We start from the raw sequence: 16,824 nt of genomic DNA, 5'->3' as shown, positions 1-16,824 counted from the left end.
ATAAAAATAAAACGAGAGCGAAATCGACGGCATGCCATTGCAAATCCCCACGCTTCCCACCGAAAGTAAAGTGGAAAGATGGTAAAACGTTTCACCAGGAATGACACATCTCAAATTTAGAGTTTAAAAATAATCTTCTGTTTTGACCTCTGTGACCCCAAGTCCCCACCTCGTGGTGTATGAACCGGAGGATAAAATCAAAAAGATTGTTACAAATTGCACGCATCTCCCAATGTTGACGGCATATACCAATTTTGATTAAAAAATGTTCAAAATGTGCCTAATTGCATGCTTTTTGGTTTTTGACCTTTCAACCACACCCCAAGGGTCGGGGTCAAAATTGATACTGCTCTCGCACCTTTCCATTTGGTGATTATAACTACAATATAATAATACAATATAATAATACATTGTTTTTGGCCTGATCTCTCAATGGTGAAGAATCACTTAAAAAATTATTGTAGTGGATCTGGATCTTCATCAAAATCTAATAAGTTTGTTCTAGTCACACACCCAACTTGCCCACCAAATTTCATCCGGATCGTCCAAAATTTTTTTTAGATATCCTTCACACAAACAAACAAACAAACAAACAGACAGAAAGGGGGTGAAAACAACCTGATTCACCTTCGTTGGTGGAGGTAACAACATTTATTCCTAATTGTTTTCCAAGTACTCTTGTATAAACTTTGAAAGTTGAGCAAAATTTTGCTGTCGTAAAATATAAGTCAAGATTGAGAGGTTGTATGGATTTGGTTTTGATGTTTGAGCGGATGTCACGTTTCGTTTGTTTTCCAGTCGACTGCGAACTGTGGACGTTCATGAGAAAGCGTTCATCGACAAAGTATACCAGCTCTTCGAATGCTGCCAAGTAAATCGAACTGAACACACTTGCTTTCCCCAATTTGAAGTTTTTTTTTTTTGTTTGTTTTTTTGGTTTGTCCGAGTCACACATCCTAACGGAACCACATGACACCTTGTTGCGTTAGATGAAATATCCACTCTGGCTTTTCTAACCTCCTCTCTTGCCTCTGTTTTTTTGTAGACTTACCTTTCTGGCTCCAATGTTGAACTCAAACTGGCCTGCCTACAGACCCTTGGCTACTGTGTTTTTCATGAGAAACTTGTTGAGGCTGTTCCAGGTTGGTAAATGTCTACTTATCCAAACAATTATGTCACATCACATCACATTCGCCACCAAAACGATCTTTTCAAACTCCGTTTGTCCAATCCTGTTTGGTGGTTTCCTCTGCAGAACAGTCGAGTTGTATGCACCATGGTATTTATAACATCGCACAACTGAGTGCAAGAATGTTTTTTTTTGGCGTTTTTCTTTTTTGTTGTTTCCTGTGTGGGCATCTGCCTTGCATGTGAAGTGAAACTTCTCCATGATCTCATGGCCTTGCTGCTGAAGACCATCACCGTTTCGACTGAGAAAAACATGCTCACCAAAGGACTGTGGGTCCTGGCACAACAGAACTTCCCTCCCGAGGTTGTAGAAAGCAAGGTGTGTGCTGTTTTGTGGATAATGTCCAAAACTATCATCTCCATCGTTATGGATTTGGCAGCTGATCTTTCACGCTCTCGTCATTCTTGTACTTGAAACGATAGTTTACACTGAAATTTAGCATACTGAGGTCGGATGGACGGATGGATGGATGTACGTATATCCACCACTAATTTTAACTCCCCAAATTATTCCCACCTTTTTTTCGGGTGGGCCAAGGAAAGTGTTTGACTCGGGGTACTTTGCAAACCGGCTGGTCAAGCCCAGATGTTTGAGGGATAGAAGCAGGACTCTGTGCAAAAGATACCGTGGGATGTTTAACTTTATTGTCGAGCATTGTGACCGGATTGCAAAGTTGCGTGTTGGCTTGTCATCTCCATATGCGGGTTTAAGAAGGTGGAACGGAGTCCTCTCAGGTCTCGAAGTATCCACCTGTCTCAGTAAGGGATCTTGATTCATGGACCAATTTGTGAAGTTTTCTTGTTCTCAACGTTTTTTGTTCCGCCGACTCTTTTGAGGATCGGTCGTCGCTGAGCCCCGGACAGCTTCCACCTGCAGATCGTTTGTAGTGATATTCCCTGGGATGGTTTTGAAGATCTCTGTGAGGTTCCTGTTCATCCTACCCATTGTTCCAATTATCACTGGTGCAATTTTGGTATTTGATTATTTTCTTGATTTCCGTGTTGCTTCGGCCAAAATCACTGGGAGCTGAAACCTTGATTAGCAATGCCTTCTTTTCTTTTTGTAACTCTGTACTATATCCGGTCGCGATGCTTTGTTTTCTATGTTGACGCTCAATGGGATCATTAGCTCGTATGTGAGTGTTACTTCCTTGTTTTCAGTGATTGCTTTTGGTTCATGACTCCATGAGTTTTGTGTAACTGGGATATTGAAGTTTTTTTTTGTTTTTTTTTTCACATGTGCCAGTGGCTTTCACTGCACATACCTTGTTGTGCCTTTGGGTGAACAGCTGCTCTGATATGAGCAGTTTCTGCAATATCCTGATAGGAGTTGGCTCATGCTTTCTGATTGTACCTTGCAGAACCTACACTTCTCCGATTGACTCAGTCATACAATTTTTTTTTTTTTTTTAATGGCAGTGTGGCGTCCTTGGTCTTGGGCATTAATAATGACTCCTTCTCCATCCCAGTTGAGCTGAACTCTTCTTAGCCATTACAATGAGCCTTCTTTGTCAATGCCCAATTTGTCCAACCTTTTTTTTTTTTTTTTGCTTCATATTAATCTCCCTGCTCTTTTCTCTTTCTCCCAGTTGTCGGTGCATATCTGTTTGTATCGCTTTATATTTTTCTTTCGTCTTTTAGGAATAATTAACCTCCGCCATCGAAGATCGGAGGTTACTGTTTTCACCCCTTTTTGTTTGTTTGTTTGTTTGTGAACAGTATTACGGAAAAACTCCTCGACGGATTTCGACAAAATTTGGTGGGGGGATTAGGTATGGTCCAAGGATCATGCCATTAGATTTTGGACTTGGTCCAAAATCCAATATGGCCGCTATGGCGGCCATTTTGAAAAAATATTTGAATTTTTTTTTTGCATTTCTACATGTCTTAAGTGATTTCCAACCCCCCCCAAAAAAACAAAAATTTTCGCAACTTTTTTTTCAACAAAATTTCGATTTTTTTTTTTTTTTTTTTTTTTTTTTTTGCATTTCTACATGTTATAATTGATTTCCAACAAAAAAACCATGCCAAAATTATAATTGCGGCTGATTTTGGAACTTCAGGTGGATATACCCACGTAAAATCAATTTCTGTCTCAAGGAATCGGGTTATGACGAATGAATTGAGTATGTAAAAGTTAAAAGTAAAAGGGAAAGTTGCAAACTATAACTCTGTGAGCACTGTTGACGTCAAATTGAATGAATAGGATATCAGGTTCACTTGAGTGACCGAGCAGTATTGGCGGCGGAGGTTTTGCACTCTACCGAGTGCTCCCCCTCTAGTTGTGGCTGTATTCATTGCTGTTTTGGTTTCATGTGTGACATCATCTATTTGCATCTGTCTTTGGACATTTTGTGCTATGTGGGTTAGGGATACCTTCTCTGGTTTGTTGTGTTTGTGTTTATGTACAAATTTGATTCTGTAGTCTGTTGAATTTTTCATGTACTCGGCCAATCCGACATGTTATTCAGTGTACTTTGCAGAGTTCCATCAGGCCGATACCACCACCTCGTCTCAGCAGGTACATTCTCAGAATGCACTGATTCTTAGCTCACCTGGACTTTTATCAGGTGAGCTTATGCAATCGAGCAGTTTCTGCAAGTGAGTGAGTGAGTGAGTCAGTCATTATCACTTGCAGTTTAGTCATTATCGCTTGAACCAAACACACGATTCTGATGAAACTTGGTCACAAGCTTCATATCTGATGCCGAATGAAAGTGTATTGGACTGCATCAGAATCTGCACTCGTCAAGGGGGGGGGGTTTAGGTGGAACCACACACAATTTCAATGAAACTTGAGCACAACCTTCATCATGTACCAAAGTACCAATGTACCAAAGTTTGTTCACGTAATTAAAAAAAATAAACGTTCACGACAAAAAAAAAAAAAAAACGGGAAATACCCTGAGCACTTACCTGGTAGAATGATGATACTGCGTATGAAGTCAACATGGGACGCAATCGGAAAAATGCACCAATGAACCAATGTTGCAGCAAATACCTATTTTGCTCCCCCCCCCCCCCCCGTGTACTGCCTTGGAGTGTGATTTTTCACCTCCGCCATCGAAGATGGATGGAGGTTACTGTTTTCACCCCTGTCTGTTTGTTTGTGAACAGTATTACAGAAAAAACTCCTGGACGGATTTCGACGAAACTTGGTGGGGGATTAGGTATGGTCCAAGGATCATGCCATGAGATTTTGGACTTGGTCCAAAAAAAAAAATAGAGAAAATTTTGCAACTTTTTTTTCAAAAACATTTCGATTTTATTTTTTTTGCATTTCTACATGCGCGTCGATCTAGTTTAGTTTATTCAATCGTGGTTCAGTAGAGTCTGATCCGTTTTGACCTACAATGAATAGGATATCAGGTTCACTTAAGTGAGCCAGCAGTATTGGCGGCGGAGGTTTTGCACTCTACCGAGTGCTCCCCCTCGAGTTTTATTATTATTAGGTCATCTCTATCATCTCAGTAGAGATGACCTAATAACCCCAGTCTCGAAGTCTGTCCGTCCGTCCATCCGTCCACAATCAAACAGAGTGGAGACAAATAACCAATAATGGAATAGATAGAGGTCGATGAGACATGCACAACGATATAACTTTCAAGGTCGTCCAAGGTCGAGGTCAACGTCACGAGGCTGTCAAAGTTGCGAAAATCGTCGATTTCAAATCTTATCTCCTCCCTCATTTATCAAGAGAGATCAAATGTTATTAGTGATTCAGATACTACGGACTATTATCCAGAACAACATGAGCCATTTTTTGAAATTTGCTCTCGTTCCGATTTTATAGCCCTTCAAACTTCGTTCTGATTCCCCGTATGGGCCGTTCATAAAGTATGTACAAAAAAAAAGCATTAAAAAATTAAGAACCGGAACTCTCCGAGACAAATATTACATTTGAAGCTTTTGTCAGATTTAACTAAAACAATGGAACACAAGTTTATATGCACACTTGCTTTCATTTATGACATTAACATTGTTTTGAATGTCAATTTGTACTTTTATTTTCATAAATGACATGCTGTGATATTAAAAAAAAGGTAAATTACACTGCGAGGGACTGCATCGTCATGGCTTACAAACATCGGTTCATAAGGAACTGCTGGCTTTGCAAGCGATTAGCGATGTATGAGGGGGTGGGTGGGTGGTCACGAGCCTGCATACAGAGGGGGGTGGGTGGTTTTGAAACCCAGAAGTAGAGCGTACGTACTTTATGAACTGCCCCTATTCCAGTCTGGCACAAGTTACTTTCGACCTCTGGCAGAGCTGACCGGCACTCCCTCTTGGGGGTATTTTTCTTACTATTATTTATTCATTTATTTATTTATTTATATCATGAACAAACTTTGGTACATCACGGGTGATGAAGGTTGTGGTCGAGTTTCATTGAAATAGTGTTTGTGGTTTCAGAGAAGAGAGCAAATACCGAGTTTGGGGGGCAACCCTCATAGACCCCCTTAGGGTCCGATGGTTTTTTTTTATTTTTATTTTTAATTATATACGTTGTTACGAATTTGGAATTCGTTTGCACACAACATACAGGTTCCTTTAGTCAGCTGTGTCGATAAGTGCTTGTTCCCTAGATAGCTCACCTTCCATTGTTTAAATGTTCAGAAATCGATTAGATGCGCTGCGGAACAATTTAATAGGGAACGAACAATGGAGACATCCCTCCCCCTCTTCTGCGAAGAGCAAGAAGATCCCTGCCGTCCCATGACTCGTGATGTCAACAACTCCCTCCCACCCGTGGCTGAGCGGGGGATGGAGCACGAGGGCACGAGTCATGAGTCACGCCGGGAGCGGGGGAAGGGCGGGAGAAGGATAAGAGGAGATATTTTCTTTGTTCGTGTTGGGAGTTGGAGTAGTTAGCTTTTTGCTTCGGCAGAGAGTAGTCGTTCAGCAGACCGTCGGGTCCTGCTTGGCTTGTGTTAGGGTTGAGGCTTTCGGAAGCTTTTTGCTTCGGCTGGCTCAGTGAGCTTTGGCTGAGGCCTGACTCGGGAGGAGGCTTTTTGGAGGCTTTTTGCTTTGGTGGTTCAGTGAGATTCGAGCTGCTGCTTGGCTCGGGAGAGCTTTTTGCTTCGAGCTGCTTTGCTTGGAAGAGAGTTGAGCTGGTCGCTCGGCTCGAGCTGCGAGTGGTGGCTTCTTCTTCTTGGTTCGTGGAGCTCTTTTTTTTTTTTTTCTCCATTTTGGTTCCCGGCTTGGTGCGACTCATCGACCTCTTCTTGGAGGTGGTTCCTCAGGGAAGCGACGCATCGACGGGAAGGATCGGCGCCTCGTTTCACCAGCACGTGTTGAGAAGCGCGGGAGTTGGTTCCTCGGGGAAGCGACGCATCGACGGGAAGGATTGGCGTCTCCTCTCACCAGCACGTGTTGAGTAGCGCGGGAGGATTCGCGGCAGCTCGGGAAGGATCGCAGCTCACGGCGATTGGATCCAGCTCGCTCTCGCCCGGGTCCGAACAACTTGAAGACCACACAAGGTGGAGAGGTTCGAGATAGGTTCTGGGTTTCAGCTCACCTGTCCTCCGAGCTGGAGCTCGTTATTAAAAGCCTCTGCCACCATTTCTTGGGTGTGTGTGTGTGTGTGCGTACGTGTGTCCGTGGGCCCGTCTAATAAGTAGGAAATTGTTAAGTGCTTCGTGTGCTGTAAATGTTTGCATCGCATTTCGTATAGACTGTCGTAGTTCTTTTGTCGTGCTTTTGTTGCTTGTATAATTGCATACGTGTTTTGCCTTGTTTAATTGCATATGTGCTTTATTATAATAAATGTCCTTGTTTGAATGTAAACCTGTTCGTTGCGTCCTCTGCCATCTTGCACTCGGAATATAGTTGGTTTTTAAATAGCCGGTAAAGTGATCGGGTCCAACGAGACTGCGCGATAATACCCCGCTCGGTTATCCCAAAAGGAAGCGAGCTGCTTAAGCCGCTCGTTTCCAAGCGGTCCCTTTGAGGTACAATCTCTCGGTAAAGCCGCCGTCACACCTTGACGATTTAGTCAGCGTATGCCGATTTATGAAAAATTTGTCTAAAACGCTGGCACACGTCGAATAAGTTTTGTCTACGTTAAGACCACGCTGAAAAAGACTGCCATACGTCGTAGTACGCTGGCTTTAAACGTTGTACTTTTGGGTTGTCCTCAAATTTTTGCATGCTTGAAATTTTACGACGTATGACTCACACGTTCCGCTACGCTGGCCATAATTTGTAGGCACGTTATGTGATCGTTAACACGCGTTGACACACGTTACTTGTAAGTTACTCATAAGTCGAAACGCGTCGAGGTAATGTTTAGCGTACCCGAAACTTATTTCTAACCTATGAGTAACGTTTTGTAAGCACGCTACACGAACGTTGTTCACACTTCGCAACACGTTACTTGAAAGTTCCTCATACGTCGAAACACGTCAAAGTAATGTTTAGGGTACCCGTGACTTATTTATAACCTATGAGTAACGTGCTTGGGAATTATTTGTAAAGCATGTCCTACGCACAAATACGTATGTAGATGTATTTGATGTCTTCAGGACGACCACAGAACTTTATGAACGCGTTTCTAGCTTACAGATACCGTATAATGGCGTATTGGCAGCGATTAGGGGAATTGGTATATCAAAAGGGGCTTCGCAGGAGGAACCCGTCTTTTTTTTTTTTTAAGACTTCGTGGTGAGTACATGTCCATGTCATTCCGAGAGATTGAGGATACGGCAATGCTGAGACGACAATACCTTCCTGTCCTCGAACATCAACATGACCTCATCGGGTTGACACTGCACCAGTTGCGTGCTAATAGAGCCGGGAGAGGAAGACGTGAACGGAGGAGAAGGAACTGGGTGAGACCATGGATCGGGAGGCGACGCCATTGCGGCATATATGACCAGCTCATGGTGGAACGAGGACGATGCATCCTTCATCAACTTCCTGCGAATGCCCCCAGCGATGTTTGACGAGCTGCTAGCCAGAGTGGGTCCAAGGATAACCAAGCATTATTATTAAATCATTTCAATAGTCCATTGGAAGCGATTTAACTCGTTCAATGGAAACAATTTCAATTGCCGAGCACCAGCATCCAAAAACAATAGGTGAGTGACAGCCATTTTTTAAAAGTGAAGTTGCAGCCTATGAATAGAAAACCTCACGTAATTGTCGACGATACGCTGCCACGCTATGTATACATGAGTTTATCCTTGGGCATAGGTTGTGGACGCCTAAAACACGCTAATCAATCGTTGGTATAACTTATGTATAAGTTATCGAAGCGTTTTGTGTTCATTACTAGTACATTATGCGTTTGTCCAAGTCGTTTTGAATACTTTTAAAACTGAAACAAAGAAATAGTTGATCGTGGGAATGAAAAAAAATATTCGCCGAAAAGAACATCGAACAATGGTGCAAAGTAGTCTCATATTCGTGGACGCAACGAGGATCCATCATCACCCACACCCTCCCCATCACGCTCACCTACTACTACTGACATGGACATAATACTACTACTACTACTGACACGCTCACCTACTACTACTACTACTACTACTACTACTGATACTGATACTACTGACATTGACATCTACTCAACATGGAGTCTGGAACACTGACGGGTTCCTCTTGTGAAGCCCATTTGTATGTACCAATTCCCCTAAACGCTGCCAATACGCCACTATACGGTAGATGTAAGTTAGAAACACGTTCAGTAAGTTCTGTGGTCGTCCGGAGGACATCAATCAAATTCGTCTACATACGACAATGTGCGTTTGAGATACGTTACACATAGGTTCAAAGCACGCTACTCATAGGTTCAAAGCACGTTACTCATCGGTTAAAAATTAAGTTTCGGGTATGCTAAACATTACCTCGACGTGTTTCGACTTATGAGTAACTTACAAGTAACGTGTGTCCGACGTGTGTCAACGATCGCGGAGCATGCAGAGACCTTATGCCAGCGTATGTGGAACTTGTGAGCCATACGTCGAGTACGTCGTAAAATTTTCAGCATGCTTGAAATTTCACGACGTACTAGACGTACCACAGAATATGACAGCGTACTTCCTCGTTTTTCAGCGTGCTCCTAACATATACACAACTTACCCATACCGTATTCGACATGTGCCAGCGTTTTACACACATTTTTCATAGGTTGGCATACGCTGGCTAAATCATCAAGGTGTGACTGCGATGTTGACACTTCCAATTTTCAGGCGGTTATGATTTAAATCGGCGTGCGGCAGGTTTTTAACAGGCTACGCCACGAGTTCGTTGGCGATACGTGCAGTGTGCTATGCCTAAGTTAAACTATTGTTGGGCATTGGTTGTGAACGCCGACAACAGGCTAAGCATTCGTTGGTACAAGTTATCTGTAACACAACGAAACGTTCTGTGCCCGTTACTAATATGTTATGCATACGACCAAAACTTTTAAAAAAAACCTCAAAATTTCAGCGTACGCCAATGTTTTACATACATTTTTATACGTTGCCATTGCTGGCTAAAACGTCAAGGTGTGACAGCGCCTTAACCTACCCGCACGAATAATTAGGTAAATCGAAGATTTGGCGATCGGACCCTGTAGCGCGGATAGAGTGCGGACAAGGTTGTGGTGTGGTTAAAAACACACCCGTGGCTGGTTTCCAGCATTGATCCGGAAAGCCGCGACTGGATTGTCCGTTCGGTGGGCGAAGCGACCGCTATTGGTTAGACGCGGTCATTCGCACGCCGACGGGCGGGAATACTACAACAATATTATTAGGGTATCAAGGCTGGGTAAGCTATTGTTTTCCTTCTGTTTATTATTATTTTGACTCCGGCTTTTTTTTTATCATTATCCCCCCCCCCCCCCGGGTTTTTTTCGCTTTAAATTTAATTTTCTCGGGAACCGTAAATCCGATTGACACAGAATTTCCACCATAGCATGTGTCTTTTTTGATGGCATATTTAAATGATGATTATGACATCATAGGTCACGTGGTACGGGTGCAATCTTTGAAAACCCGAAAAACTTTGGCCTTCTCTATCTCTGAAACCGCACAATGGAAAAAATTGAAACTTGGCACATGTTGATGAACTCCCGATGGGGGAAGAAGTGCGATTTTCCTGACGTCATCGGTGAAGTGGTATGCCGGTGAAAATTCGACAAGGAGAACGCTGCATCGGAAAAAATTTGAAATTTCTTGATCGTCGTCGACGCAACAACTCTCCTTAGAAAAAAAAATTACTTTTTCGTCGAAAATCACGTGGTTTAGCAGCCATATTGTTTTGAAAATAAAAAAAATCTTCTCCAGAACGGCTGAACAGATTGAGGCAACACCTAGCACACATTCCCAATGACATCATTTTACAAGTTTGATAATTTCTAATTGATAGGTCACATGGTTTGGTGGCCATATTGAATTTACTCAAAAACCTTCAAACATCTCCAGAATGGCTCGTCGGCTCAAGAGGAAACCTCTCACACATGTTCTCCAAGGCAAGGGGATATAAGTTTAAGGAATAATTGTTCGGTCACATGGTTTGGCAGCCATATTGGATTTAAGAAAAATGTTAAATAATGTTTTCTCTGGAACCACCGAACCTATCGAAGCGAAACTTTGCAACTATCATCTGACGCCATGGCTGAATGTACGATAAAACTTACGATGTCACAAGTCACACGGTTTGTTGCCACCTTGGATAGAAAAACGCACTTTATCCGATTAACATGAAACTCAACCAGCGTGATCCTCTACCCAATTAGAGGCAGCATCTAAGTTTATGACATCATGGGTCACATGGTTCGTCAGCCGTATTGAATTGAAAATGAAGAAATTAAAAAGTCTTCTACTCTAAAACGGTTCAACAGATCGAGGCAAAACTTTACAGATATGACCACCTATCCATGACGAACAAAAAGTTCCCTCCTCCTTTTGATGTAGGTCACATGGTTTGGCAGCCATATTGGATTGAAGGAAAAATATTAAATAATGTTTATTCTGGAACTACTGCATCATTCAATGTAAAACTTCACATTTATGATTTAGCGGAGATGTGTAACGCAAGTTTTGAATCTCAACCCGATCGACCACATGGTTTGGCAGCCATTTTGGACTGAATTGAAATGTTAAATCATGATTTCTCTGGAACTGCTGCATCAATCAATGTGAGGCTTCACAATAATGATCTAACAGACATTCGGAATGTACGTTTTAAATTTCAACCCGATCGGCCACAAGGTCTGGCAGCCAGAATTATTTAATTATTTGAATCTGAACTTTTAGAATTAGTTTTTTTTTTTTGGTTGGTTTTTATTGTAAGGCTCACTTGTCTGCGCCTGCATGCATTTGAGGGTACAGGAGTAGCAATTCAATTGATACCAATGATGGCTCCAGGAAAAATGGTCAACTGTGTACATAATAAATGTATGGAACGTGGCCTGTTCCTCGGTCCATAACTTATGCATCCCGCGTCGTAGAGAAACGTTTGAGCCCTCATTAGATTAAGGGGAATCCTGCTTTACCCTCTGCACCCATGGTGTCCACATTTATTTCTTTGTGTTCAGGTTACTTAAAACAAAAATTCAATTTATACCGACGATGTATTCAGGATAAAGGGACAACTGCTTACGTAATGAATTGATTGAATGCTGCGTGTTACTTGGTCCGTAACTCCTCAATCCCGCATTGTAGAGAGGTGTAAAGGGGGCTTCGTATTACTCAGCGGAGTTCTGGTTTACCCTGTGGACCCACGGTGACATTTCCCGCACATTTATTGCTTCGTGTTCAGGTAATTTATACCCCAATTCAATTGATACTGACAATGTCCCCAGGAAAAAGGGTGTTCAGGTAAACTGCATACGTAATATATAGATTTAACACTTCGTGTTACGCGGTCGGTAACTCATCAGTCCCGTGTTAAAAGCCTGGTGTTGGCTCAGTGGTTAGGGTGGTGGCTTGGGATCCTAGGGTTCTGAGTTCAAGCCCCGTCAGCTGCTGAATTAATACGCAAGGGGGTTGACTCAGCCTGTCATCCTTCCGAGGTCGGTGAAATTAGTACCAGTTCCATTGTGTGTACTGGTAGAGGGGCACTGCATCAGTGACAGTCGCGCTTGAAGAAATGATAGCGACCCCAGCAGCTAAGCTGCCATACGACCACCAGTCCCATGTTTTATCAAAGCAGGTTGGTATTTGTATCAAAGAGGACGTCTTTATACCCGGTCATCACTGCCAGCAGTTAGAAAGTGGCAGTTCTCATTATTATTGCTATTATTATTATGATTATTATAATATATATTTTTTTTAATGCCATGAACAAACTTTGGTACATTCAGGGTGATGACGGTTGTGGTAAAGTTTCATCAAAATCTCTGTGTAGTTTCAGAGAAGAAGTTGCATGTATTTTTGGATTGACTGACTGACGACATGCCATCGCATAATCTCCCCGGAACTACGTTCCAGGTGAGCTAAAAAAAATCAGGGTCTAAAGGACGTGTGGAAGATTTGAGTGGCTCTTGCTCCTGATCCAGGTGAGTTTCAGGATGCACGGTCCTCTTTTGAGGTTATTTCTCCGAGATAAGCACATATAGTGAGTCCTAGTGTCCGGCCATCCCATCCATACGTCCATTAACATTTGATTAAAAATCATCTCGCATACTACTTGACCAATTATGGACCAAATTGGTATGATGCATCAGGACAGCAAGGTTTCATGGGGTTGTGATCCCCATCTGGATGTTCCCCCTATAAAGGGAATAAAAGGGTGTTTTGCCCAAAATGTTGGTGTTTTTTTCAAAAATCTTCTTCTCAGAAATCGGCAGGACCATGCCCTAACCTTAAGTTGTGCTCCCCCATGACCGTACCACTTACCGAAGGGGGGCCATGGTCCCTTCCCCCTAATCCCTCATTTTAACCTCGCCTGTTGAGGAAATAACCGTCAGTCCCGGACGCAGCTATTTGTGTGGATTGTGAGCAGTTTTCCCCGTTTTGATATTTTGTTTATTTCTGCTTGTGGCCAGTTTATTATTCCACAGCTGTATTGGAATGCTGGAATTGCTAGTTGGTTAATATGTTTTCAGGATTTGTCTCTTCCTCCACAAGTATTCATTGGCAATTGTTTTTCACATTTGTTTGACACTTGCTGGCCCTCTTCCACTCCAAGGTATTTGTATGATGCTTCGTTGTCCAGATCCTGTATTGTGTCTCAGTGTTTTTTTTTATTTTATTTTATTTTATTTTTTTCTGTTGTCCATTTTTTTTTTACCCTGTACGAATGTGCACTTGGCATATTTATCTCGACCAAATTCCATTTGAATGTCGTTGGAGTACCGCTTCACTAATTTCAGTTGTACTCCCAATTTTTCATCGTTTGGTGCAAAGAGTTTTAGATCATTCATACACAATAGATGTGTCACCTTCCCAGTTTCTTTGGACATTCTCTTATTGGATGTTGGTGCATATGCATGTCCTTGCTCATTGATGAGGTTCTTCGGTGCATCCAGAGCCAGACAAGACAGGAAGGGGAAAAGGCTGTCACTGTGGAAGAGCCTGCGACGTGTCTTCACTCCTGGTGTTTTGATCTTTCCTTCTGAGTGCTGTAATATCAATGTGTGGTCTTCCATAGCTCCATTGCTTGCTCACTCAGTTTGTTTGTTTATTTATTTATTTATTTATTTATTTATCGGTATACATTGTTCTCGGCTCGTGGGAGAGCAAGAACACAGAACGGATCAGGAAGCAACATAACAAAAGGAACAGCAGGGGGAGAGGGGGAAATGCCAACAGCAGTGCAGAGGGAGAAAAATGGACAGACGGACAAACGAGGGATGTGGGTAATGATGAAGTGTCTGCGAGAATGCAAGGGGGTGGACAAGATTGATACAGAAGAAAGATTTTGGGATGGGTGGGGTAGGCTTAACGGATGTCGAAAATCTCATGGTTTTGAATGTGGATAATCCAAAATATTGGTGAACACCTCTATTGAAGACTTGGAGGGAAGAATGAGACGAACAGCCAGATAGTGGAAGTTTGTTCTACAGGTGGGAAGGTGAGAAGTGTTTCTGGAATTTGCAGTCTCACTCGGAGTGGGTTGCTGGTGGGCCACATGTATTCTACAGATACCTGGGGGGGGGGGGCGGTTGTAGAGGTCGCAAATCAGGCTGCGGGTGAAAGCCTTGTTACCGTTACTTGAGGCTTGATCTTGTACAATTGCATGCATTTTATCATCCATGAATGTGGATCACTATCAAAAGTTGTTGTTGTTTATCCAGGCTGTGGACAATTTGGTTGTTCTTGTATTGCTTTGTTTAGTAGTAGGTGGTGTATTGTTCCATAGCAGCCTCTTTTGCATCCCTTCTGTTCTGCCTCTCGGCCCCCTTGTTGTGTTCGGTGGTGATGCATTATTTCTGTGATGATTCCCTTTGGAAGTTTGGATGTTGTTGGTGGATATGTTATTGGTCGATACTTCTGAGTCAGTTGGGTTTCTTCAGATTTTGGATTGAGGAAGGTGTGTTACCCTTTGTGAGCCACTCATCCATTACCACCTCCTCTTGAATAAGTTCATTGAATAATTGAGCGTAGTGAGCGTGGATAACATCCAATTGTGTTCGCCAGAAGTTTGGAATTCCATCCGGGCCTGGGCTTTTGTAGTTTTTCATTTTTTTGCAATTGGTTTAAACAAAATTCTTCATCAAATATTACCAGAGGTATCATATGCCTGATGTCGGTTTAACGGTTAAGGTGGCTGGCTTAAGACTTTCGCATCTTGAGTTTGAGCCCCCTTGTCGTGTCATTGAAATATCACCAGGTGGGTTGACTCGGTCCGTCATTCTTCTGAGGTCCACAAAATGAGTACCAGCTGACTGAAAAATGATGCAACCAGAGCCGCAGGCTGCTTAAGAAGCACCAACAACCTGTGACTACTGGGGATGCCTATTCACAGTGGTTGCACCCCCCCCCCCCCAATGCAAGTCAGGGGCCAAATCTTCCCCACTCTTCCCTTCTGCCCAGATTCATCAGGGCAGTGTGGTCATGGTCAGAGTGCCAATTGGTCCCATGGACTGGCCCATTCCCTCCAGTCTTTCCCTGTCCCTCTCCAACTCTGTCATGGCCCTGACTTCATGAAGACTGGGCACACCATCTTGGATGTGGGGGATCTTGGGAGATCGATTGGCTGTCTCCGTGCCGTGGGCTTGTTCGAGAGAACTGTCCAGGGCTAAACAACAACAACTGGGGGCATTTCCCTTCTGTGTTGCTGTTGGTTTTCTAAGTTTTGGATTCAATCCGCCTCCTTGTTGTTACTTTGGGTTAAATTCCTAAATCCCTTTCCAGAAATTTTTCTATTGGGGGGGGGGGACTTGATACATTTTGCTGCTGTTTCCCCGAGTTCACGGTATAATCTCTTCGGGTTATTTTGAAACGCATGGTTTTGTTTTCTCCCGTAGTTGACGTCGTCTTCCTTACAATCGCACTCCTATTTTCAGGTTGTTTTCAGCACCCATTACTTCGAGGTCTTTGCCTTCGATTTTTGCATGTTTTGGTTTCTCATCTTTAGCTTTGGAGTTTGGTTTCCCCTCGGGAATTGTATTTGTCCCGTTTTCTTTCACGGTTGCTCTCTGTGTCTCTAGTCTGTTTCCATGGTGGTGTTTGGTTTTGGTTTGTGAGGCCTGGTCTATTCTTCTTGTGGCTTTGTTTTCTGTTACTTTCTCTTGAATGAGCATTGCCGCTGCAAAGCACAGCGTTGATGTCCTTCAAGGGGGGTGATTTTGGTACAAGTTTACAGATTGATCGGTTGGTTCTCCGAACTCGCATTTTCGTCCGTTTGTTGTTTTCTATTCAATAGAGTTTTGGTCTTTGTCTAAGTCAGGCGTCGGCAACCTAAACCAGGCCGCGGGCCACTGGGCCACGTTCGGGCCACCTCGTGGGCCGCACCCCTCTCCCAACCCGAAAAAATAACAAACACACCTAAAATCAATGATAATAAATGTAATTGTAAATTGAATAAATGTAATTGTAATTGTAAAGTTATCTGAAAGAACAACGAAAAAATATTTAAGACCAAGTTAAGTGGACTCGAAGCGAAAATAATTTATTGTGACGTACAGAGACTGTGATATATGTGGAAGAATCATATGTCCACATGTGTTAAATTTGCCGTCGGGTTCAGAAAAATGTTTCGCGGGCCGCACCTAATGTAAATCCGGACAAGGCGCCGCGGGCCGCACGGGGGGAGCTCGCGGGCCGCATTTGGCCCGCGGGCCGCAGGTTGCCGACCTCGGGTATAAGTGATCTCAATCTTATCTCTTCTACATTCTGGGCGAGCTCTTCTTCCAATCTATGCTGCTCTTCATCATCCTCTTCTTCCTGCTCACCTTCCCTCCGCCACCGAAGGTAGACGGAGGTTATTTTTTCACGCCTGTTTCATTGTCTGTCTGTCTGTGAGCAGGATATCTCAATATTGTGGATGGATTCGGACAAAATTTGGTGGACAGGTTAGGTGAGTGACAAAGACGAATTGACTTGATTTTGGTGAGGATCCCGATTCTAGAATTTTTATCATGATTCTTAACCATATGAGTGATGGCGCAAAAAACGATGTACAGCACGACGTCTCGAATTGGACTGGTTGTGACTAAACTCAGTGAATGAGTTGGGTCGGTGACAAGACCAAGCCGATTAG

General features: G+C 43.0%; 1 protein-coding gene across 5 annotated transcripts in view; it reads left to right on the top strand.

Annotated features, from left to right (window-relative positions):
• LOC147027472 (uncharacterized) overlaps positions 1-16,824 on the top strand; it is a 144,494-nt gene that overhangs the window by 14,521 nt on the left and 113,149 nt on the right. For 3 of the 5 annotated variants that reach the window (XM_085876923.1, XM_085876924.1, XM_085876922.1), the window contains 3 exons: positions 799-871; positions 1,046-1,142; positions 1,377-1,507. In XM_085876923.1, the coding sequence (XP_085733049.1) occupies positions 799-871; positions 1,046-1,142; positions 1,377-1,507 (301 nt within the window). The remainder of the gene's footprint in view (positions 1-798; positions 872-1,045; positions 1,143-1,376; positions 1,508-16,824) is intronic. The other 2 variants (XM_085876926.1, XM_085876925.1) reach the window with 1 other exon arrangement.

This window comes from Eptatretus burgeri, chromosome 4, assembly GCF_056783735.1.
Source record: "Eptatretus burgeri isolate ZD-2024b chromosome 4, Ebu_testis_v1, whole genome shotgun sequence".
NCBI classification, from domain to species: Eukaryota; Metazoa; Chordata; class Myxini; order Myxiniformes; family Myxinidae; genus Eptatretus; species Eptatretus burgeri.
Note: the sequence above shows the minus strand (reverse complement) of the source record. Positions and strands in the feature narration are given on the sequence as shown.